This window comes from Garra rufa, chromosome 17, assembly GCF_049309525.1.
Source record: "Garra rufa chromosome 17, GarRuf1.0, whole genome shotgun sequence".
Classification (NCBI taxonomy): domain Eukaryota; kingdom Metazoa; phylum Chordata; class Actinopteri; order Cypriniformes; family Cyprinidae; genus Garra; species Garra rufa.
The window spans coordinates 2,973,632-3,000,493 of record NC_133377.1 but is presented as its reverse complement, the minus strand read 5'-3'; the positions used below and the strand labels follow the sequence as shown (position 1 = coordinate 3,000,493).

Genomic DNA, 26,862 nt, shown 5'->3' with positions numbered 1-26,862 from the left:
GCCATCAACATGTTTGACCCATCAGCCCACACCTGCAGCACAACGTGGTCTATTTTCAGCTGTTCTAATGTTATGAAACCAGTCTAAAAAAGAAACTGAGAAAGTCTTCATTGATTTAGAAAAAAACTCTCCAACTGCTGTTACAGCTTGAGTCTTAAAGGAACAATTCAGCTTTCTGTCTTCCGTCAAACACAAAAGGAGATGTTTTGCAAAATGAATAATGAAACAACAACATACAACCTGCTTTTCTCCTTGCTGTCTCCACGATGTTATAAGAATGACATCCTGCTCAGCATATAAATCTCGGAAACTATGAAGGATATGTAAATTTCCACAGGTAGGGCTTTAGAGTCAGTAAATTTCGTTTGACAAAGAGTACTGCTGCTCACATTATATATTGTTTACACGCATAATTCTGAGTCGCAGCTTTAATGTGTTTTGTGAGGGCGAGCATTTATCCAGCGCGCCCACGTCAGAGCTGCTAAACAAAGAATTGTATTGCAGTGGGACCGGAGTCTGCTCTACACTTCAAAGACAGCCATTTTTAGAGATACGATCGCTTCTGAGTTGCCTCCCATGGTTTTAATGGGCTTCTAATTATTGTATGGTAATGCAGTGAATCTCACCTGTTATTTTATTGGGCCGAGTGATCCCAAATCCTTTTAAATGGCTCATTAGGCAGCTTCAGGGGCAGACAGACAGCAAACCACATTTACACTTTTTCTTTTTTTCAAGACATAATGAGCAAAGTAGATAATATTTTGATCCAGTGATGAAGCTTTTAAAAACTATTTGAAAAAATGCTATATAGCTGTCTGTGCTTTGATCAGATATCCCTGATTAACCTGCAACATCTGATCAGGCCTCACGTCAAATTTGAAGTCATGATTTAGCGGGAAATTCTTCTGTTAATGATTGTGTTTTGTAACTGGGTGAAGTGATTTATTATTTATATGTACTTAATATTAATTGTTTTTAATCCTCTTTCAAAGATGCATTTAATCCAAAGTTTCTTTGTTATTGTTGTGAGGATCTCTCAAGGGCACAAGAAAGATCTTGCAAGTTCTCAGTAACCCTGCTGTTATTTTTAAATGAACCTATAACTTTCTTTCATCATTGTGTTAGTATTTTTAAAGGCTTTTATTAGTAGTGTTTGCTAAAGTAAGAAGAAATATATCTAAATTCTCAATTTTATGATGCTGGTATAAGATGTTTTATGTTGATAAATAATATGCAGAATCATTTTATTTTATTATTTTAATTTATTATGTATTTTGTTTTATTTTATATTTTATGTTTTGTTTTATTATATTTACATACATTTTTAATGTTATGATACTGATACAGAATGTTATTTATTTTGAAATGACTGATAAATAACATGCAAAATTGCAACAATAAAAAATACAAATAAATTATTATTTTATTTTATTTACATATATCTTCAATTTTATGATACTGATACATGCTGTTTTATTTTGAAATATCTGATAAAATGTAGAATTGCAACAAAAAATAAAAATTAATCATTATTTTATTTTATTTACATAAATTCTTGTTTATGATACTGTTTTATTTTGAAATATCTGATACATAATATGCAGAATTGGAAGAATAAAAAATAACAAAGACATTTTATTTATTTTATTTACATAAATCTTAAATTTTATGATACTGATACAGGATGTTTTATTTTAAAATATCTGATAAATAATATGCAGAATTGCAACTATTTAACCTTTATTTTATTATTCTATTTACATACATGTTCAATTTTATGATACTGATACAGATTGTTTTTTAAATATCTGATAAATAATTGGTAACACTTTACAATAAGGTTCATTAATTAAACATTAGTTAATGTATTAACTAACATGAACTAACCATGAGCAATACATTTGTTACTGTATTTACTAATCTTTATTAACATTAGTTAACGGAAATACAGTTGTTCATTGTTTGTTCATGTTAGTTCACACTGCATTAACTAATGTTAACAAGATTTTAATAATGTATTAGTAAATGTTGAAATTAACATTAACAAAGATTAATAAATGCTGAATAAGTGCAGTTCATTATTAGTTCATGTTAACTAATGTGGTTAACTAATGAACCTTATTGTAAAGTGTTACCAAATAATTATTTATTATATTTAATTTTTTATTTTGTTTTATATTTAATTTTATTATTTCCTAGTAAAGCATCCTTCTGCATCTTTCTCAGCTGTCACAACCTGGCAACCTCTCAGACCTCTTTATTATTAATATCTGACATATTAAAGAATAAAGAATAAGAATACTGAAAAATAAAAATGAATCAGTATTTATTTTTTATTTATTTATTTATTTTATTTACATAAATTTTCAACTTTATGATACTGATACAGGATGTTTTATTTTGAAATATCAGATAAATAATATGCAGAATTGCAACAATTATTTTATTATTTTATTTACATACATGTTTAATTCTATGATACTGATACAGAGTGTTTTCTTTTGAAATATCTGATAAATAATATGCAGAATGGCAAGAATAAAAAAATACAAATTAATCATTATTTTATTTTATTTACATAATTTTTCAGTTTTATGAAACCGATACAGGATGTTTTATTTTTGAAATATATGATGAATAATATGCAGAATTTACCTATTTACATACATTTTCAAATTTATGATACTGATACAGGATGTTCTATTTTGAAATATCTGATAAATACTTTGCAGAATTGCAACAATTATTTTATCTTATATTTCCCAGTAAAGCATCCAGGTCTCCTCAGCTGTCACAACCTGGCAACCTCTCAGACCTCTGTGTGCTCCATTAATTTAACAAATCAATTTTGCTGCAATTAATTATGTTTGCCTCGAGAACGCGATCAATTCACAGATCTTTAATCTAATAAATGGGTTAAAAAACAAGCGCTGTGCCAGACATCAAACTATACACTCCCAATTTGTTGCTGTGCCAAGACTGAAGGATATGGCAACAAGATGGAAAATCGATCCTTGTAAAATATATCAGTCCAACTCAGATTATGCCATGATATTAATCATCTCAACTCTGCAAACACATGCTAAGCAGCTCTTGTGAACGTTCTTCGTTGTGTGTTTCTGCAGGGTCAAGTGATGTTCAGGAATGGGGAACGCATGGGAACAATAAAATTCACCCAGTTTCAAGGTAAGTCCATTAGATGGTCATTTTTCATGACTAACAAGCCTTTTTATAGGAAACGCTAGATCAAATTCAGGTCTTTCAGCCAATGTTGATCATCCTCCGTCTTCAATGAACATCTTACTTCATGATAGTGTCATTTCCGAGAACAAGTGCGACAAATATCTCAACATGGCGGTTGTGCCATACATCACATAGACGATCGGCACGCTCAGCGGCAGTGTCGGCGCCGTCCTGTAGCTTAATGGGGTCAGAGAATTCCCCTGCTCGGCCCTCTGATGTGATTAATCCAGTGTGTGTGTGTGTGTGTGTTTCCTGAGGGCAGGGGAGATTAACTCTGGTTTGTGGGATTTAATCTCGGAGCAGGGATTCCCCCCTCGCACCCCACGGCGGTCGCAGGCCAGCGTTCCCCACCCTCTTCAGTCTTATCTGCTTCAGCACAGAGGCTTACCCCCCATAGTGTGTTACATCACCTCTTCAGACTGTATTTGTGAGAAGGCCGCAGGTTTGGATGGCTGTTTGGCTGAAGGGTGATTGAACTGTCTGTCAATATGAAGGCGAATGGCAGTCGGGGAAAAATGATGAAAAAAAGAAAGGAGACACTGTTATCAGCAGTGCACTAGAGAGCGACTCCTTCTACAACGAGAACAATCAGCAGTCACACTGGCTCAAAGCGCAAGCTTGCTTTGGGCTCCTTCTTTATTTGGGGTTCTCACTCTATTACTGTGCTTTCTGTCTTTCTTCATCACTCACTTACTCACACTCATATTCTCTCAGTCGCTCTCTTTCTCCTTTAATCCATTCATTCACAATTATTTATTTACTTTCTCATTTATCAAAGGGATAGTTCACCCAAAAGTGAAAGTTCTGTCATTACCAAGCGGCAACCTCCCGCTCTCTCTATTGAAACCAACACGGAAGTGACTTAGGCTGCAATTCTTCGACTGGCCGCTAGAGACTGGCTGCAAAAGGGAGTCAATCCCATTGACTCCCCATGTTAAAATGTTTACAGCCTGGTACAAAAAATGGTTTTGCTTTATATAGCTAGTTTTGACCTTCATGTCAACTGTGAGGGGGCTGAATTTTTTTATAACTCATCCGTTTAAGTTATATTAAGCATTAAAGTTCTGCATAATTAAGGGCGCGGCCACTTGAGTGACAGGTGGATTGTCGCTGCTGTCACCACTGCCGCACTAGGCGGGCGTGGTTTCAGCAACCAGCTCCACCCACGTCCCGCCTTATTGTCCATTTACAATTATCCGGGAGTGACGCGCGGTGACACGATTCCAAGATCGCGACGGCCGACTCCCACCCACTATGAACTTCAAAAACGCTCTTCAGAAACCTACGGGTGACGTCACGGACACTACGTCCATATTTTTTACAGTCTATGGTCATTACCATGTCATTCCACACCTGTAAGCCCTTTGTTTATCTTCGGAACACAAATTAAGATATTTTTGGTGAAATCCGAGAGCTTTCTGACCCTCTATAGACATGAGGTTGTGGTTGGGGGTGTGGCCTGATTCAAAGCTTGTCGCAAATGATTTTTGTCCCAAAAATTCTCTATTGTGTGGTGTTGTTATGATTATTTAACTGCTCCCAATCGAGATGAAGCATCCTAAAACTCAAATCGTAAATATCAAACATATTTGATTTTTTATTCTTGATCAGGATACCCACAATAGCCAATGAGAGCAAGTAAGCGTCACCAACCGGATGTTGCATGCTTCTATAGCTGAAACTTGGCAGCCACAAAAAATGCCACGAAAGTACTGAGAAAGAACATTATCCATATTGTTTTTAAAGGTGCCATAGAATGCATTGATACAATATTTTAAATTGTTCTCTGATATCTACATAGAAGGCATAGGAAAGGGCAAAAACGGTTTTATAGGTCTATTTACAAGCCTAGGATTTGTCTCTAGAATGAAATGGTCTGTTATTACCTTATTTGGAAGGTTCATGAATAATAATGTAAGCTCTGCTCTGATTGGCTGTTTCACAGAGCTGCTCATTTCAGTAGCTCCTACATGGAGGAAAATATACTTTTAGTCAAGGAGCTCGAGCCACGAAAAACCTGTTTTTCCAACCTTCTACCCGTGAAAGTACACTGGAGCGGCAGTCAAACCCATGACTTCTTAATGCCAATACATTAAGAAAAAAAATATATTTTAAAGATTTAAAAACATACCCAGTTTTAGATACTTAAACTGAAAAATAAGACAAATATTTTAGGAATATGATTTTGCATTGTACAATTAAGCGCTTTGCTAATTCTCTCAAATTTCCTTGAGTTCCATTCATTTCCAACCTCTTTCTCTGCACGTTTCCCTCTCTCTCTCCATCCCTCACTGTTAAAGGATAGGAAGGGGTAGCCCAGGCTGAATATTTAAAGACGTTCTGATCCTCAATTGAGCCTGCCATCCATCTTTGGAGTCCCAGTCTGTCAGCTCCTATATCACACCCACTGCCACCACACACCAAACCATCTGGACAAGACACTCAGAGCCGTTTCTTAACCTAGTTATTTGACAGTGACCTCCTGGCAAGATTGTGTTCTGGCCAAACTGTTTCTTTCTCGCTGCATTTTTGACAAAGGCTCAAGCCTGACCAACATATAAGTCTTTGTAAGTCATTACAGTTGACAGCTAGTAGCTGAATCACTGTTTATTAGTTTACGTGCTTACGGTCTTTGTAGTGTCCTACTGATCGCATGATCAAAGTACCTGAACAATGACGATATACAACCCAATGATCTACAGTCAATGATTGGCTGATTAAAGTGTACATGTACTGTTTAAATTGTTATTCACAGTAAAGTTTGGCCTGGTTGAACCCTCAGCAGTTATATGGGAAACCGTGAAATTGTCAGATGAATTATGATGAGCGTCTCAGTTCATATTCATGTGTTAAATGTCTTGAAAACACATGTATTTCCAGGAGCTGAATGATAAATATCTTATTTCCCATGTTCTCTGTTTTTAAGTGAGTTTTTTTCCTGCGAGTCTGACAGTCAATACACAAGCAGTTTTGTAGCGCACACCAGGGAGAAATATTGAGTTTTAATATGGCTTTTGGGATAGACTTGCTTTGTATTTGGCCTCTGAGAGTAAGTCCTGTTCTGCTGGGAAGATATTGACACTAAGCTTTATTTTATTGGATCTGTGGATACGTAACCCTAAATCTCACCTAACCATCCCGTTTTCATCTTAGTTCAATGTTATCCTGCTATCAAAAATACCCATTTCTTTTTCTAAAAATATTGTTAGTGCATTGTTAACAATTTTGATTTTGATTTTTTTTTTTCATTTAATTATCATCATGATACATATTTTTTGTTTTGTCTTTATAATCACTGACTAAATAAAAAGCCTCATTGTCAAGAATAATTAGCTCATTCAAACGCTTTCATGTCATTTGAGATGAAATGACAAAATCTTAATTTTTTATTTAACTTTTTTGTTAATTAAAATTTGGTCATTTACAGTTTGACACTTTTTTTATCATTTCATCTCATATTTTCATATACTACAATTCAAAATTTCCAGAAAGTAATAAAGAGGCACCACTATTATCAACACGGATATTAATAAGAAATGTTTCTTGAGCATTATAAAGCATTTCTTATTATTCAAATAGAAAACGTTTATTTTAAACTGCAAAAATACACAATATGACAGTTTTCAATGTTGCATTTGCTTGACAAAGTAAGTTATATTGTGTAAAATGATGTTCATTTTACCAAAATCATTTTACTAAAGTGATGTTTTTGTGGACTGTATTATATACCATTTAATTCATAGTAAAATGAGCTAAAATTAAGAAAAACACTACAAGTCAAAAGTTTTTGAACAGTAAGATTTGTGTCAGCTCACCAAGCCTGCATTTATTTGATCCAAAATACAGCAAAAGCAGTAATATTGTGAAATATTTTGCTGTTTTAAATAACAATTTATATATTTTAAAATTGTATTTATTTCTGTGATCAAAGATACATTTTCAGCATCATTACTCCAGTCTTTGGTGTCACATGATCCTTTAAAAATCTTTCTAGTATGCTGTTCAAGAAACATTTATTATTATTAATCAATATTTGAAACAGTTGAGTACATTTTTGCAGGATTCTTTGATGAATAGAAAGATCCAAAGATCAGCATTTATGTAAAAAGCTTTTGTAAGATTATAAACTTTTTTTTTTTTTTTGGAAAGAAATTATAAAAAACAATACTTTTATTTAGCAAGGATGCTTCAAATTGATCAAAAGGGATGATAAATACATTTATAATGTTACAAAAAAATAATATTTCAGATAACTGCTTTTCTTCTAAACAGACACCTGAAAAGAAACCTGTTTTCAACATAATATAATAATAATAATACATGTTTTTTGAGCAGCAAATCAGCATATTAGAATGACTGTTCATGTGATTGGAGTAATGATGCTAAAAATTCAGCTGAAATCACAGGAATAAATTACATTTTAAAATATATTCAAATAGACAAAATATTTTAAATAGTAAAAATCTTCGAATAAATGCAGACTTGGTGAGCAAAAAAAAAAAAGCATAAAAAATCTTACTGTTCAAAAACTTTTGACTGATAATGTATAATAAGACTAAATATTGACTTATTTTTAAAGGACATTTTTGCAAAACACGGTGTGCAAAAATTCACTGTTTTTGAGACTGTTTTAAATCATTGTTTTTTGCAGATTCGCTAATCAGGAGCCTTTTAATTGATGTGCAAATGCATGAGGTTGCAATTTACATTTTTCAGGTCAACATCGTCCTAAGCATTTTAGGACAATATGTTGGACTAGTTCTGCAGTGGAGTGCACAGAAACTAAATTTACTGTCTATTGTCTTGTTTCTCTCTGGGGGCCTGCCGGCTTTGAACACACTGCTCTTATCGCCGCTGTCCTCTTGTTCTTGCTGTCTTTCACAGAGGGTCAAGAGGTGAAGGTGGGCGAGTACAACGCCATTGCAGATGTACTGGACCTTATCAACAACACCATCAGGTTCCAAGGTAGGAAAAACCCCACTTGTGGTGTGTTTACGGGTCAGCGTTTGACTGAGTGAGAGAGAGACAGAAGGTTCACACGCCTGCCAATGTTGTGTACTTGCTGTTCCATGTGTGGTCATCTGAATAATTCAAGAGTTATTTTTCTGTTTGCCCACATTGACATTCTTTGTTTTTTTTACTATAATCCCTGGATATTTATTTTCTTTTCAAACTGCCTCTGTGGAAAACAGTTGTGGACTGAAAGTAAAACACTTTGTCTTTAATGGCACTTGTTAAGAGGATCTGAGGTAATCATTTGGCATACTTACACTGTAAACCCTGACACACTGTATGAAATAACCACAACTGAGTTTGCTTTCTAAATTTGACTGAAAATTAGTCTAACCGTTTGAGCTAATAGCAGTAAAGCCTCATAGTTGTACAGTACAGTACATGAAAATACCCAGGTTGTCAAGACATCGAGTTCGTTCACGCAAATCACGCAAACAACTCTTGACTCATTTTGGTGACTCGTTTGGTTTAAGTGCTCGACTGTCTTCCAACTTCTCATTATGATGTAAGATCTAATCGCATCTTACATCACAATCACTGCCATCGTTTTTAAACCCGTCCGCAAACATTATTACATAACTTCATGCAGAAATAGAGCTAATATGTCACATTAGTGACTAGATAACCCCATCAATTCTCTTTCTAGTTGGCATGGCATTTTAAAACCTGAGTCACTTAAATTACACAGGAGCATCTACATAGAAGATGTTGAAAGCTTTCTTAGAGGTGACGTTCTTGGAGGTGACTTTGAGGCGAACTGACTGTGAACCGTCTTGACTCTTGTAGGTGTTGAACCGCCGAAGGATCGGACATTTGTGCGTCTGCAGCGCCGGCAAATAAACGTCCCCCTCTATAGCATCCTGTCTACCATCACTATCCTAGGCATGCTCATGGCAGGAGCCTTCCTCTTCTTTAACATCAAAAACCGAAACCACAGGTCAGTGCTGAGCAAGACTATGAAAGGAGGTAGTTGAAAAGTGAGACAAAAGTCTGAGACCATATTGAAAATCTGGGATCCTTTGTTTCATATGGAAATCAGTTTTAGTTTTAGGATTTTGAAAAATGTAAAAGAGAAAAGTTGTGATAGAAAAATAAAGTGGTTCCACTTTATATTAGGTGGCCTTAACTACTATGTATTTACATTTAAGGTAATAATTTGATACAATGCACTTATTGTGTACATACATGTTTTTACATTGTACTTACATTACGAGTCAAAAGTTTTTGAACGCTAAGATTTTTAATATTTTTTAAAGAAGTCTCTTCTGCTCACCAAGCCTGCATTTATTTAATCCGAAGTACAGCAAAAACTGTACAATTTTGAAATATTTTTACTATTTAAAATAACTACTTTTCTATTTGAATATATTTTACAATGTAATTTGTTCCTGTGATTTCAAAGCTTCATTTTTAACATCATTACCTAAATCACATGATCCTTCAGAAATCTTTCTAATATTCTGATTTGTTGCTCAAAAAAACATTTTTTATTATGGAGAAAAAAGTTGAGTAAAAGGTTTCTTTGATGAATAGAAATATTTTGTAACATTATAAATGTCGTTATCATCATATCATCTTTCTGTTCATCAAAGAATCCGGAAACAATTTACTCAACTGTTTTAAATATTGATGATAATAATATTAATAATAATTATAAATGTTTCTTGAACAGCAAATCAGCAAAATGATTTCTGAAGGATTATGGGACACTGTAGACAATAGTAATGATGCTGATATATATATATATATATATATTAAATTGATTCGTATATATTAAAATAGAAAACAGTTGTTTTAAATAGTAAAAATATTTCAAAATTGTACTGTTTTTGCTGTACTTTGGATCAAATAAATGCAGGCTTGGTGAGCAGAAGAAACTTCTTTTAGAAGCATTAAAAATCTTACTGTTTAACAAATGTTGACTGGTTGTGCATGTAATTACCTCTGTAATTAATTTCTGTAATCACATTTATAATTACACTGTTGACCCATCCCTTACACCTTAACCTACCCATACCACCAAACCTGTCCTAATCTTACACTGTAAAAAACTATTTGTTGAGTCAAATTAAAAAATAATTTGTTACCCGGCTGCCTTAATATTTTAGGTTCAGCCAATTTGAAATGTTAAGTTGTACTGACAACTTAGATATTTGAGTTGATTCAACTTAAAATTTTAAGGCAGCTGGGTAGCAAATTATTTGAAGTTGACTTAACAAATTGTTTTTATTTTTTAATTTTTTTTTTGTTTACAGTGTACCTGTATCTCACCTCAATAGCAGCAAAAGTGTTTTTCAAAACAATATGAACACAATAAGTACATTGTACTTATTTTTTGAAGTACATAGTAGTTAATGGCACCTATTATAAAGTGGGACAGTAAATTTAATAATTAAAAAGTTATTATTTAAGATTCTGCATTAATTTTAGGTCACTATTGATAAACTACGATTCACAAGTTTGGGGTCAGTAAGATTTGGGGGGTTTTAAATAAATGAATAATTCTATTCATCAGTGATGCATAAGTTTAATCAGCAGTGACAGTAAACACATTGATAATGTTACAAAGATTTCAGTTTCAAACTAATTTTTTAAACTTTTTATTCACCAAAGAACCCTGAAAAAAGTATGTTCTAAATGTTTCTTGAGCAGCAAATGAGGACATTAGATTTTTGAAGGATTGTGTCACACTGAAGACTGAAGTAATGATGCTAAAAAATCAGCTTTACCATCACAAGAATAAAATATGTTTTAATATATCTTTAAATAGAAAAAGATATTTTAAATTGTAATAATATTTCCCATTTTACAAGTTGTTATTATATTTTTGATTTCATCTATCTATGTATCTACCTTCTTTACTTTTTTCTTTTTTTTTTATTACGGTTGTGTTGTCCTGCACCTGAGCCCAGTTCAAGCTTTGGATGTGCACACACATTTTTTCCTTGATTCCCAGAAGATGTTCTTTGATTTCAATCCTATTCTAACAATATTACTTACAATAGAATAAATTTGTATACAAATATTACATAAATAGTGCAAAATAAGACACATTACCTAGTGGTTTCAGACTTACACTGTATATGATACAGTCATAGGTGTAGATGCACATTTAATTGCAGTAGTTAATAATAAATGAAATGTGAATATTTAATGTATCAGATGTGTGCTTCCCTCCATCTGCAGGCTGATCAAAATGTCGAGTCCCTATATGAACAACCTGATCATTCTGGGGGGCATGCTGTCATACGCTTCCATTTTCCTCTTCGGTCTGGACGGGTCCTTTGTGTCAGACAAGGAATTTGAGACCCTCTGTACTGTGAGTATTTAACTGATATCTGTGAATCAGTTGAAAACATGGGTAGACCATGGGCTAGTTGTCACACTTCCCATAAACTTTCAACAAACAGCTGTATTGGATAAAACTGTGACAATGATAAGCAAGCATTTAATACTTTTAGCATGAAGGACATGGATAATTATTATAGTACAGGACTAATTGATGTTGTAAACATGCAAAACCAGTGCTGGAGAAAACAAACTTTTGTCCAACTGGACATTTGACTTAAAATCTTTTAATTGATTTAATTGAGATAACTTCCCCTGAGACAACCAGTCCTGGTTTGCTCTGTATTTGAATCTGAACACTTTTCACCTCTGCTACAGTTTGTCACCAAACTGAGTAAGCATGATTAGATGTGTCTCGTCACGCTTCCGCTGCCTGTTTGCATGTGACCATAATCCACCTTTTAATTACGAGGCTTTGGCTACTGCAGTAGCTTGAATCTCAGGGGAAATAGCTCACAAATGTGTTGAGCAGGACACATGCTACCTGCCTGAAATGGGTCTGTATTTCTGGCCTGTGAAGATGATCAGGGCTAAACAATAAGGATTTTTTCTTCCTTTCCTTTCCTTCGTTTGAACCTTCTGTAATAGTTGAATATGAGTCCCTCAGTTGTCCTCAGTGTTAAAAGACAATTCTCAAAATCATACAGTCATTGTTGGAAAGGGTTCAAATTTGTGGGACCTGGAGGATTTTTCTGAAGAACAGCAGGCAGTTAAACTGTTCAGAACAAACAAGGGACTCATGAACAACCATCACATCAAAAAAAAAAAAAAAAAAAAAAAAAAAAAACATGGCTGTGGATCATTCAGGTAACAACACAGTATTAAGAATCAAGTGTATGTAAACTTTTGAACGGGGTCAGTTTTATAAATTCAATTATTATTTTCTCTTGTGGACTTCATGTAAACGTCTTTTATGTGAAATATCTTATTCAGGTCAGTACTTAATAAACGATAACATGCATTTTGTATGATCACTCCCTATGATTTTGGTAAATAATTAACATTTTGCAGATTCTGCAAGGTGTATGTAAACTTTTGACCTCAACTGCATATTGTTATTCTAGTAAATAAATGAAAACAAGTAACAACAGTTTAATTTAGGTTAACAATAATACGTGTCAATTTTACAGCTGTAACTATAACAACTATGAATTCATTAACACATTTGGTGGAAAACTCTCACATATGATGATTTAATTTAATTTTCAACAGTTTTATGTGTCCAGGATGATCAAATTTCAGTCACAGTTTTATCATCTATTTAATGACTTTCACAATGACGTTCAACACATCTCACATAAAACCACATCAAAAGCTAAAATCTACATGATCTTCAAACAAGATCTAGAGATAACTCTGCATTTCCATAAACTGGCACCAAACTTTCCAACACTTATCTCCTTATAGTTGACTCCTGCCTTTTACATGCTGAGATTTTATTTCCCAGAGGAGCTCAGAATAAAGAACACTAGATCTTTGGGAGAGAGCGAGGGAGAATGAAGATGAAGGGAGGACAAAGAGAAAAAATTATGCCTCGGGAACTTCCACAGAATTCTCGATACACTCTGGCACCCAATTTGCTTTCCGATAGTGGATGTGGGATCATTAGATTTTATGATTTTGAGGTTTCTGCTGCTTTGTATTCTACAGACTGGTGTTGGAGTTTTGGAATCCAGTCTTAGCATTCAGTGCTTAAATTATAAGAACTTTTGATTTATAGCAACCTTGATTTATTTTCACATTTAATGTTTTTAGGTCCGTACATGGATTCTCATTGTGGGTTACACAACAGCGTTTGGCGCCATGTTTGCAAAGACCTGGAGAGTGCACGCTATCTTCAAGAATGTAAAGATGAAGAAGAAGGTGAGAAATGGCCTTTCAAAGCATATCAGATAAAGCATTGCTCACCATCTACATCTTGAAGTAAACATCATGGAGTGACATTCATGCTAACTTGGCTAAAAACACATCTTTTCAGGTCACACTGGTGCATGACATTGGATTGATTTTAATATTTGAACTACTTCTTCACTGGTTAAACGTTTAAGATCAGTTTATGTTCATCAAGGCTGCATTTATTTGATCAAAATACAGAAAAGACAGTATTTTTGTGTCAAAGCTGTTTTATAATTGAATACACTACCAGTCAAAAAGTTTTTGAACAGTAACATTTTTTGTTTTTAAAGAAGTCTCTTTTGCTCACCAAGCCTGCATTTATTTGATCCAAAGACAGTAAAATGTTGAAAATGTTTACTATTTAAAATAACTGTTTTCTGTTTGAAAATATTTTATTTTATTTATATTTTATATTAAATGTAATTTATTCCTGTGACCAAAGCTACATTTTCAGCATCATGACTCAGTGTCACATGCTCCTTCAGAAATCATTCTAATATGCTGATTTGAAACATTATTATTATTATCAATATTTTAATCAGTCGGGTAAATTTCTTTTTCAGGATTCTTTGATAAATAGACAAATCCAAAAATCAGCATTTATCTGAAATAAAAGCTTTTTTAACATTATTCACTGTACCATTCAAAATCTTGGAGTCAGTATTATTATTTATTTATTTTTATTTTGTATTCTTTGGGGAAGAAATGATATAAATTAATACTTTTATTTAGCAGGGATGCTTTAAATTGATCATAAGTGATGATAAAGACATTTATAATGTCAAAAGATTTCTATTTCAGATAAATGCTGTTTTTCTGAACTTTCTGTTCATCAAAGGAATCAGCAAAAAATCTACTCAGCTGTTTTCAACATAATAATAATAATATTAAAATCATTTTTGAGGAGCAAATCAGAATATTAGTATGATTTCTGAAGGATCATGTGGCTGGAGTAATGATTCTGTTTTGAAATCACAGGAATAAATTACATTTTAAAATATATTCAAATCGAAAACACATTTTAAATAGTAAAAATATTTTGTATTTTTACGTTTTGCTGTACTTTGCATCAAATACATGCAGGCTTGGTGTTCTTTAAAAAAAACTTTTGACTGGTAGTGTATATTTAAAAAAACAATAATATATTCCTGTGTAATTTATTCAAAGCTGAATTTTCAGCATCCAGTGTCACATGAGCCTTCAGAAATGTTGAAACCTGCTTAATATTTTTGTGGAAACTGTGATTTTCCAGTATATTTTATTTGAAATAGAAATCTTTTGTAACATTGTAAATTTCTTAACGGCCACTTTTGATCAAGTTAATGCATCCTTGCTGAATAAAAGTATTCATTTTTTTTAACAAAAATCTTTCTGACCTCAAACTTTTAGACAGCGATGTATATCACCACCTATAGTCATATGGCATAACTAATTGGGTTTCAGTGAGGCAGAACACACAGAAACTGGAATAATTTGTCATCTGAAACATAATGGTCACACTTCAGTGCATTTTAATGGTGGTCATTATATAGAAGAATTACAATACCAAAAACAGAACAATACTGCAGTTTAAACATGGATGTTGGAATGAAAGAGAGAGTTAATTAAAGAAGGAGAGACAAGTTCAATGCTTAAAACATCATGGGAAAGCAGCGTTGCCACTGGGCTGTCATCTTTCTGATTTTTCGCCTGCCAAAAACTAAAATATAGAAATGCTGTCTTCACTGAAGGTCAGTTTGCTGTCTCCATGCTCAGTTTCCTGACACATCCCGAATCAGCCAGCACTGCCAGTGCTAACCAACGAATCTCAGATCTCTTCTAAAGAACAGTGTCTTCCTGCTCTGCTAGACACGATCTTCACAAGTCTGTGTGTGAATTTCCTCCTCAAGAAAAAGCCTCGCATTACTGTGGGGAATAGTGCAGTGGGTTTCTTTTGAACCGAAGCTACGCACACGTGCGTCCACGCGGCTCTTTAACGCAACAGATTCATGCACGCACACTGACCTCCTTTCATACGCTCTTTCTCTCGCTGCTCTTGTTTTTCAATGCAGTGTAAGAATGTGGCGAGCGAAGCAGCTGATACTGTATGACAGTGCTGTAAAGGATGGCTAGCCACAGCTCCAGCACCCTGCTGGCCATCTTTATTTATAGAGTTCGCAGCCTACTTCCACTGCTGCAGTCAGAATCAGTGGGATGAGATCAAGAGAAACATACACAGAAAGAGAAAGTAAGCCAGAGGGTGGTAAACATTGCTGCAGAGAACTAGCCATAACTTTAAAATAATATTCCAGTTTCAAAACAGTGTTATCATTGTATTATTGGTAACACTTTATAATAAGGTGTCATTTGTTAACATACTAACATGGGCAAACAATGAACAATACATTTATTACACTCTTTACTAATCCACAGTCATTTATTGTTTGTTCATGTTAGTTTACAGTGCATTAACTAATGTTAACAAATATTAATGATTTTAATAAAAATAATGATTTTAATAGTGCTGAATTAAATGCTGAAATTGACATTAACTAAGATTAATAAATGCTGTAGATGTATTGTTCATTCTTAGTTCGTGTTAACTAATGTAGGTAACTAGTATTAACTAATGAAGCTTATTGTAACGTGTTGCTGTATTATAGTATTAAATTAGCTTTTATTTCATATTTTTATTATTTAATATTATTATTTAATTTTATAATTTAATATTATTATATTTTATTATTATTATATCTTAGTAAGTTTGTTAAGGTCATTTTAGTAGAAATATTTCTTTTTAGCTGTGTTTTTTTTACTTAGCTTTTTATTTTATATTTAATATGCTTTTTTAAATTTTAATGTAATATTTTGTGTAATATTAATGTAATAGATTTTAGTCATTTTTATGGTCATTGTAAGTAAGTTTAAAGTTTTTTTAAACCTTTTTTACGCAGTTTTTATTTTATATGTAAATAATTATTTTTATTTAATATTATTTCATATTTAAATGTTTTATTGTAATTTTTGTTAGGTTTTAGTAATATTAAGTTAATTTTTTTGTGGTTTTTATTTTATTTTTTTATATTTATTTGCTTTTTTTTAATATTTATATTTAGCTTTTTTAAATCTAACTTTTGTTTTATATTTAATTAATTTTTATTTTTTACTTTAATTTTATATTATTTTATATGTTCTTTTTTTGTTATACTTTAGTAATTGTGTTAGTGTCATTTTAAGTAGTTTATTTTATTTTTAAGATTTTTTTACTTAGCTTTTATTTTATATGTAGCTAGCTTTAATTTTATATTTGAATTTAATATTATTTTATATTTTATTGTTAGATTTTAGTAATTTTGTTAAGGTCATTTTAAGTAAGTATTATTTTTTATTTTATTTTTTAAATATTTTTTATTTAGCTTTTTTTACTTAGCTTTTATTTTATATTTTAATGTAATATTTAATTTATGTTTTAATTTCTTTATTTACATATTTGTTAGATTTTAGTAATTTTGTTATGGCCATTTTTAGAAGGTTTTAATTTTTTCTTTTTAGCTCTTTTTAAATTAGCTTTTATTTTATATTTAATTAGCTTTTACTTTTTATTTTAATTTAATATTATTGCATATGTAAAAAATTGTATTACATTTTTTGTTAGATGTTAATAATTTGGTTATGGTCATTTTAAGTAGTTTAAAAAAAATAGCTGTTTTTACTTAGCTTTTATTTTATATATTTTTTATTTACAATTTTGTTAGATTTTTGTTTTTTTATGGTCATTTTAAGTAGTTATATTTTATTTTATTTTTTACAGATTTCTTTTTAACTCTTTAAATTAGTTTTTTATATTTAATTAGCTTTTATTTAAATTTTAATTTAATATTATTTTTATTTTTTTGTTAGATGTTAGTAGATGTTATGGTCATTTTAAATTAGTTTTTATTTATTATTTTTAAATATTTCTTTTTAGCTTTTTTGCTTTGCTTTATTTTATATTTTAATTTAATATTATTTAATATTTCTTATTTTATAAAAATTTTTTTGTTAGATTTGAGTAATTTCATGGCCATTTTTAGTAGCTTTTTTTTCTTCAACAAACTAATTTCATTTAGTTGCTTATTAAGTATAAAAGTTTTGAAGTAACTAAACTTTCCAAGTGATCATAAAGCGATCACACATTTAACTCTTAAGGCTTAACTTTTTAAACTGTGTGCAGTATATTTTAATGTTTACAGTGCTTGCATTTGAAGTTTTATGGTAGCCAAATTAATTTCCCAGATGATATCAGTAGAGCTTCATTGAACCCAGAAGATTATTTTTAAGTGTCCATATTCTACACTTTCAGCATTCTCTTCTTTCCTGGATGTCCACCGATGTTGTTTCATCAAGGTTTAGTTTTTAATTAAGTTAATATAGTAGTGCAGTTTTTACCTTCCTGTTTGAAATTTTAAAATCATAGCAAAAACTGATATTTTGTATTTTTGATCTAGTTTTGTGCCAATGTGTTAACATTTTCTTAACAAATGATTAGTAAAGAAAGATTAAATAAAAAATCTTGTTCGATATCACTCTGGAAATGAACAGTCAAGTCGGATGCATTCCATTGTATACACAGCATGTCAAAATGTTTTATTTCTATTTGTTTTAGAGTGACGGAACAACAAAAGATCCAGTTTTCCCTGATAAGAGTTCCAAACAAAGCTTTAGGAGCATGTGATGTAATTCCAGCTTGATACATTGAGTGTCAGTTTTGTTTCCCCGGTGTCTTCTCTTCAGTTGCACTTTCACACTCAATTAGCAGTTCTTAACTGGACCCACAACATATAAATAAATTCAGAGACAGGTAATGCCCGTCTCAGGGCTTTAATTCCCTCCGGCACTTCAGTGTGCAGGAAGCTGGCAGTGAGCTGACTCCTGCTCCACGCAGTGATGGACTGCTGGGCTCTGGCACTCTAAAGCGATGGCTGCTGTCAGGACTGTGTTTTGCGAGTGTGCATGTGGGTGTGCCATCTCTTTATCAAGCTGAGAAGCAGTCTCACAGTATGTGACTCCGTGGACAGCCCGTCGCAAATCAGCCGCCGCTCGATGCAGGTCCGGCGGTCCGAGGGGTCCGTTACAGTCTCTCCCTGCCTCGGGGAGCAGCGAGGGCTATGTCAATCACCTCTGCAGATCGTACATCTGCCTCTGCTAGGTTTAAATCTGAGATAGGAACAAAGGGCGATGGAACAGATACACACTCAAACACGTGTGCAAAACTATACGGCACACAATGATTCTTGCCTTATGATTAGTTAGTTTGAATTTATCTTCTGTAAAAGGAGTTAGATCACAGATTATTAGTCTTAAAGAGATAGTTCAGTGAAAAACTAAAATGTTTTGATGCTTGAAAGCCTTGATGGTGAGTTCACCCACTTTTAGGGGTAAAATGTCCTTTAAGCCTCCAATTTCTTTGGTCTATCAGTCTGATTTTTCTTTTTTGGGTGTCAAATGAGTTAAAATATTCATTATTGTTGGAGAGTAATCCTGCATATGCACTCACACGCTGCATCATGCATCATTCAGAGACTCGGACTGCATTATGGAACATACTGTGTCACAAATAGATGGCATCAGAGATGTGTGCATCTGTAAATTCAATCAGACACAAGCACATGATGGCCTGCATAACTTAGACTGAGCACAAACACAATCTGACACTAATGCACCACATGCTCTTGTAGACCCGCAGCAATGATCTTGTACAAATGGTGAGCAATTTTGAACTGTGAATACAAAAGCTTAAACAGAGCTATGGGTCTTTAAACTAAATGTTATTGGTTTACAAGCTGGTAATTAGCGACGGTAAAGGTGAAGTGTGTCATTCGTTCGAAGGTAAAGCGCTACTCTTCAGTTCAATACGCATAATTAAGCCACTGTGTGTTTGTTTAAAGGAATAGTTCCACCCTTAAATGAAAATGTTGTCTTTATTTACTTTAAACATAAAAATATATATTATAAGCGACAAAAACAATATTGGACACCATTGGCTTTCATTGGAAAAAAAAAATTCTTCTTTTGTGTTCTGCAACAGAAAGAGTCATTCAGGTTTGGAACAAATGAGGAGGATGAAAAAATGATACCTGAATTTACATTTTTAATATTTCTTTCCCTTTAATTAGTCTGTCATGTCTTCTTATTTCTCAACCAATGGCAGACAGGGCTGAGTTTTTGAGAAACCACCAGTATTGGTTTTTTTTTTGCAATTTTTGCACCACTAACTGGACACTGAGTCATTTACAGTTATTTTTTTGTGCACATTTTAAGTACAAATAGTTAGGGTTGTAACGGCATTATCAATATTGTGGTATTGCCATGGCGAAACTGTCTCAATATCATCAGGGTCACATGACGATATGAAATGATAGGTCTTCCAGGCAAAAAGTATATTTTTTCAAATATATTTAAACTTCTTATTCTAACATAAATGTCTAGTTGTGTTTTGGGCAAGTATGCTTTGGCACAGTATCTGTCAAATAAACTAAAATTGAAAGCACAATATGGCTTAATCCCTTCTTCAAGTCTGTTTTTGCTGCGTGTTCCAAACTATAATATGTTTTAATATATTAATACAGTGTGTAATGTATTTTACAGTGCAGTTGTTTTACAATATATGGCTATTACTGTCATAGGAATAACAATAATATAAAATTGTTGTTAAAATAATTCTTGTTAAAATTTCTATTATTATATTCTAATTTTTTTGGTTTCCTAAAACACCATGTGTGAATGTAATTTAGACTGAGACAGTATACCACAAACCAAAATTGGGTTGAGTTGCCTTTAAGATTCTGGTACAAGTCAATTCACTGACATTTTTCTGACTTCAGTTTTCTTAGTTAAGAACATAGGTTGAAGCTCTTCATTTTGAACTCTCAAAGTGCATTAGATAAAAGAATTTAACTTTAAAATGTACAAAATTTTCTTTTTCTTTTTTCCAAGTCTACATTTGTCTTTTTTATTTGAATATCATATTCTGGGCTTATTGAGATATTATCGTATCGTGAGGTTTTTATATCGTTACATCCCTACAAATAATCCATCTTGTTGGCAACTGCTAAATTTAGCTTTTTGACATGAACATCCCAAATTCGGTAAGGTCTCAATATGCTGAGGTACAAAAAGTATTTTTGCCGATATTTGCAGTATATATAAATAGTATTCATGCAATGAAAATGCTGCTAGTTTCACTTATGTGCTTATTTTCATTTATCACTATTTGCACATAGTGCAAATAACTTTGCTTTCATTTTTAAGCTCAGGGGCTATTTGTAGCCGTAAAGTGTGAAGGTGGGATTTTAGGACTGCTATTCGTTTTTTGATTCATCATCTCCTTCCGCTTGCCAAGATGAAAGGAGATTTTGTGCAATAAAGTGAAGTTCAACGGTCATATGGACAAGCATTGCTTTCAGTGATTGTGCTAATGCGTTCTGAAGTATCATGATCCTGTGTTATTTCAAATGTCTGGCCATTTAATAAAACCATCAACCTCTGTTTGATTGGAGATAAAGAGCATCCGTTCTGATAGAATTCAGCATGATGCTCAATGGTCACAGTAGCTCACCACCTCCTTGTTTCCCACGACGCAAGGTTTTGGCTATTGGTAAGCCATCAAAAGACATCAGATCAAAACGAGTTAGCGTTTCTATTCTGAATCACGGAAGAATTTGTCCGTCTGATTTCTCTAGAATACACGCAGGCCTCCTCGCGGTGACCTTTCCTTTGATTTGGGTTCTGTTCAGGTCAACCACTGTTAAATAGAAGAAAAGAGAAAAAGATCAGACAGGAGCAGGGCTTTCATCCACAAAGGTTTAGAATGCGAGAGAAGATCACGCGTTTGAATTGAGCGTATGGTCCATTGATGGTTCCTACCCATCTCGGCCCCTTTCTCATCCCTTAATCACCTCATCCATTGCTTTTCTCTTTTTACCCTCTTCCAGATTATCAAGGACCAGAAGCTCTTTATCATCGTGGGTGGGATGTTGCTGATTGATTTGTGCATCCTCATATGCTGGCAGATCGTGGATCCCCTGAAGAGAACTGTGGAAGAGTACAGCTTGGAGGCGAGTCTGATTGCTTATTATTAATGTTGTATGTAACGATTCAGCAGAATCCCTCGACCGGGTCGTAATGGTTAATCAATCCCAACTAAATCATAGTCACAGGGAGCTGGGATCATTTGGGAGTACGTAGCGGCCAAGGTTTTATTACCATCTGCGTTATTTTTGGTTCAGGAAGTGAGACGTCCTGCCCCGCCCCCACATCCATGGCGGTTGGGGACGCAGGCCAGCTGGAATGTGGGACATTGGCACAATTGCTTGGAAAAAAGACACTTGGACGAGCCCGTCCCATGCTGATACTCAGAGGGGGAAGTGTGTGATTGAGCAGGGCTTCAAAATAGGCTGGACATTTTGAACGTCTGCTTGCTTTAGTCATGTGCATTTAGTCAGACGCTGTCGCAAATGATTGGACGTGTTTAGCTGGAAGGAAAGCTAAAATGGACAATGTCAGATCTGATTGTGTAGTGGATGGCTCTTAAATTTACCTTGATTTGTGTTTATTATTGTAAAGGGATAGTTCACCCAAAAAATAGAATTATGTAATGTTTTTTACTCACCCTCATATTGATCCAAACCGATGTAATTTTGGTTAATGGTTGAAAAACATTTTTCTGTCATTTATATGAGAATGCTTCCCCACAAATGACAGAATTTTCCATTATTTATGAGACAATGCTTCCAAGCCATTGATGGAATTTTTTGTCATTTATGAGACAGTGCTTCCCCGCAATTGACAGAATTTTCAGTAATTTATGAGACAATGATTCCCCGCAATTGACAGAATTTTTCGCCATTTATGAGACAATGCTTCCCTGCAATTGACAGAATTTTCCATAATTTATGAGACAATGCTTCCCCGCCATTGACAGAATTTTCTGTCATTTATATGAGTGTGCTTCCCCACAATTGACAGAATTTTCCATCATTTATGAGACAATGCTTCCCCGCCATTGACAGAATTTTCTGTCATTTATATGAGTGTGCTTCCCCACAATTGACAGAATTTTCCATCATTTATGAGACAATGCTTCCCCGCCATTGACAGAATTTTCTGTCATTTATATGAGTGTGCTTCCCCACAATTGACAGAATTTTCCATCATTTATGAGACAATGCTTCCCCGCCATTGACAGAATTTTCTGTCATTTATATGAGTGTGCTTCCCCACAATTGACAGAATTTTCCATCATTTATGAGACAATGCTTCCAAGCCGTTGATGGAATTTTTAGTCATTTTTGAGACAATGCTTCCCCACAATTGACAAAATTTTCCATAATTTATGAGACAATGCTTCCCAACAATTGACAGAATTTTCCATAATTTATGAGACAATGCTTCCCTGCAATTGACAGAATTTTCTGTCATTTATATGAGAGTGCTTCCCCACAATTGACAGAATTTTCCATCATTTATGAGACAATGCTTCCAAGCCGTTGATGGAATTTTTAGTCATTTTTGAGACAATGCTTCCCCGCAATTGACAGAATTTTCCATAATTCATGAGACAATGCTTCCCTGCCATTGACAGAATTTTCTGTCATTTATGAGACAATGCTTGCCCACAATTGACAGAATTTTCCGTCATTTATGAGACAATGCTTCCCTGCAATTGACAGAATTTTCCATAATTCATGAGACAATGCTTCCCTGCCATTGACAGAATTTTCCATCATTCATGAGACAATGCTTCCAAGCCATTAATGGAATTTTTAATCATTTGTGAGACAATACTTCCAAGCCATTGACAGAATTTTCTGTCATTTATATGAGAATGCTTCCCCACAAATGACAGAATTTTCCATTATTTATGAGACAATGCTTCCAAGCCATTGATGGAATTTTTTGTCATTTATGAGACAGTGCTTCCCCGCAATTGACAGAATTTTCAGTAATTTATGAGACAATGATTCCCCGCAATTGACAGAATTTTTCGCCATTTATGAGACAATGCTTCCCCGCCATTGACAGAATTTTCTGTCATTTATATGAGTGTGCTTCCCCACAATTGACAGAATTTTCCATCATTTATGAGACAATGCTTCCCCGCCATTGACAGAATTTTCTGTCATTTATATGAGTGTGCTTCCCCACAATTGACAGAATTTTCCATCATTTATGAGACAATGCTTCCCCGCCATTGACAGAATTTTCTGTCATTTATATGAGTGTGCTTCCCCACAATTGACAGAATTTTCCATCATTTATGAGACAATGCTTCCCCGCCATTGACAGAATTTTCTGTCATTTATATGAGTGTGCTTCCCCACAATTGACAGAATTTTCCATCATTTATGAGACAATGCTTCCAAGCCGTTGATGGAATTTTTAGTCATTTTTGAGACAATGCTTCCCCACAATTGACAAAATTTTCCATAATTTATGAGACAATGCTTCCCCACCATTGACAGAATTTCCCATCATTTATGAGACAATGCTTCCAAGCCGTTGATGGAATTTTTAGTCATTTTTGAGACAATGCTTCCCAACAATTGACAGAATTTTCCATAATTTATGAGACAATGCTTCCCTGCAATTGACAGAATTTTCTGTCATTTATATGAGAGTGCTTCCCCACAATTGACAGAATTTTCCATCATTTATGAGACAATGCTTCCAAGCCGTTGATGGAATTTTTAGTCATTTTTGAGACAATGCTTCCCCGCAATTGACAGAATTTTCCATAATTCATGAGACAATGCTTCCCTGCCATTGACAGAATTTTCTGTCATTTATGAGACAATGCTTGCCCACAATTGACAGAATTTTCCGTCATTTATGAGACAATGCTTCCCTGCAATTGACAGAATTTTCCATAATTCATGAGACAATGCTTCCCTGCCATTGACAGAATTTTCCATCATTCATGAGACAATGCTTCCAAGCCATTAATGGAATTTTTAATCATTTGTGAGACAATACTTCCAAGCCATTGACAGAATTTTCTGTCATTTATATGAGAGTGCTTGCCCACAATTAACAGAATTTTCCAGTAATTTATTAGATGGCCCTTCCATCAAGCCATTGATGGATTTTTCAATAATTTATGAGACAATGCCTCCAAGCCATTGACAGAATTTTCCATCATTTATGAGACAATGCTTCCAAGCCATTGACAGAATTTTCCGTCATTTATATGAAAATGCTTCCCCGCAATTGACAGAATTTTCCGTAATTTATAAGAAGGCGCTTCCCCCACCATTAATGGATTTTTTTGTCATTTATGAGACATTTTATGATGCCTTTCTGACCTTATTGGATCTACTAAGTTTTTGTTACCTGGCTACCTCTCATGTTTTGAAGTCTTACGGGTTTAGTATGACATGATGGTTATTAAATGATGACAGAAATTTCATTTTTGGGTGAACTATCCCTTTAAAGGCATGCTTTCAATGACATACAACTTTCCATTGCATTTGTCTACCTATTCCTGAGGTGTATGATCCTTGTACTTAGTGTGTTAGAGAGTAAAAGGTCTGGCGGCTAACAGGCGATGTGGCTGAGTGGACTTTGCCGTCACACCGATGGAATCATGGCCGCTGACTCTCTGGAGAACTCTTGGCAGGGAGATTAGCGCAGATTGATTGGTGCTAGGAAAGGGCCCATTAACTTTCCCATCACTCTAGGGTGTTTAGACGAGCTTCTTCTTCCTCCTCTCCTCCGTCCTCTACTGTATATGTAGTTTATTTCAGGCCATAAGCATTTCTCAGAGATCAAACGGTTGAGAATGGTTGTATTTGGGCTCAAAGCAAGCCATTTAAGTGGCGTTCACAGGGATAGCAATTCTTAGCAAAGAAGAGTTTAAAAGTAATTTATTTTCAGTTAAAGTTAGCCGTCTGATGACAATATTTAACGATGACTGTTGGGCACTGTGATTTGTAGCCTGATATTGTTGAGTTGAGTAGGCACAACTGTTAGTAAACCAGCAGTAAAGCAATTTGGTGACCGTAAACGGTTAAATCTGTCAGTGTCAACACAACTTTAAAGCTAATGTGATTTTGAAGAATCGCTGCATAACTTTTGGCTCTGGAATAAACCATTGTTCACTGCTGTAGGACACTAAGTATGTGTTTATTTAAAATTAAGTAATGTCTGTGAGGCTGGAGACAATTACAGTGGACAGTCTGTCAGGAACTTGAAACAGAAGAACGCAAACAGATCTGAGCGCAGCGGACAGCATTGATGTTAGCGGCAAACGTCTGTGTTTGTAGATTCACAAACTGCTCTGCTGAAAACAGGCTCCATTTCAGCTTCCTCTGATCTGATTGTAGAAAGTAAAAAAAAACTGGGCCATTTGCCATTTTGACAAAGAAGAACTTTTAAAGTTTTATACCTGTTCTTTATTAAAGTGTATGAGGGAGGTTGACATGTACTGTATAGCAGTGCCCTGCAGTGTGACATGCTTTATTTCTTCCAGGAACTGTATTAAACATCTTTTTCAAAATCATGTAGAATTTTAGAGTAGTATCCAGGACCTCATATTAATGAAAAGACTGCATGTAATATTTGAACTTTTAAAAGCTTTCTCACATCACATTCCTCAAAACTATTTATGTGAACAGACAAAAAAAAACCTTTTAAAAAAGGAAAGACATTCATTTCTATTACAAATAAATGGACTTCCTTTGAACCTTCTATTCATCAAAGAATGTTCAAAAATTATGCAGCACAGCTGTTTTCATCATTAATAATAATGACTGTTTCTTGAGCAGCAAATCAGCATATTACAATGATTTCTGAAGGATCATGTGACATTGAATACTTCAGTAACAATGCTGAAAATTCAGCTTTACCTTCACAGGAATAAATTACATTTTAAAATATATTTCAAAAATTCAAAAAGAAAAAACTAATTGACATGTTATTTGTCAACCACCCACAAGCGGAAGAATCAGAGCATAAATATGGCAGAGCTTGCCAAACAAAATGTTTTTCCTTGTGGATGTTGGTCTGTGTTCCAGAATATAGAGAGATTGAGCGTGCAAGTATAATGTAGATCCTGAGTGTTCCTCTGGTCTGATGAAGGACAAACTGTGGAGGGGCTGATTAGCATTCAGCAGGTTTCTCCTGCAACATTCACCGTTCTCGCTCCTGTTCTCGTGTCGATGCTGCAGCAAGCGCAGTCTGCCTGCACACACAGTATTGCAGTGTGGCATTGCCATGGCAACAGCCAAGGTTTCTGACACCCATAAACCAGCGCTGTCACTGCTGATCCCCAAGACAAAAATACAGGGAAAGGCTTTGGACAGGCGCTGTAATGACGGGTACCTAGAAATACACACACATGATGGC

At 34.0% G+C, this 26,862-nt stretch overlaps 1 protein-coding gene across 1 annotated transcript in view; it reads left to right on the top strand.

Annotated features, from left to right (window-relative positions):
• The window catches only part of gabbr2 (gamma-aminobutyric acid (GABA) B receptor, 2), a 263,152-nt gene that overhangs the window by 190,840 nt on the left and 45,450 nt on the right, over positions 1-26,862 (top strand). Inside the window, exons 8-13 of the mRNA XM_073822118.1 lie at positions 3,126-3,186; positions 8,128-8,208; positions 9,043-9,193; positions 11,443-11,575; positions 13,360-13,467; positions 21,453-21,575. Coding sequence (XP_073678219.1) covers positions 3,126-3,186; positions 8,128-8,208; positions 9,043-9,193; positions 11,443-11,575; positions 13,360-13,467; positions 21,453-21,575 — 657 coding nt within the window. The remainder of the gene's footprint in view (positions 1-3,125; positions 3,187-8,127; positions 8,209-9,042; positions 9,194-11,442; positions 11,576-13,359; positions 13,468-21,452; positions 21,576-26,862) is intronic.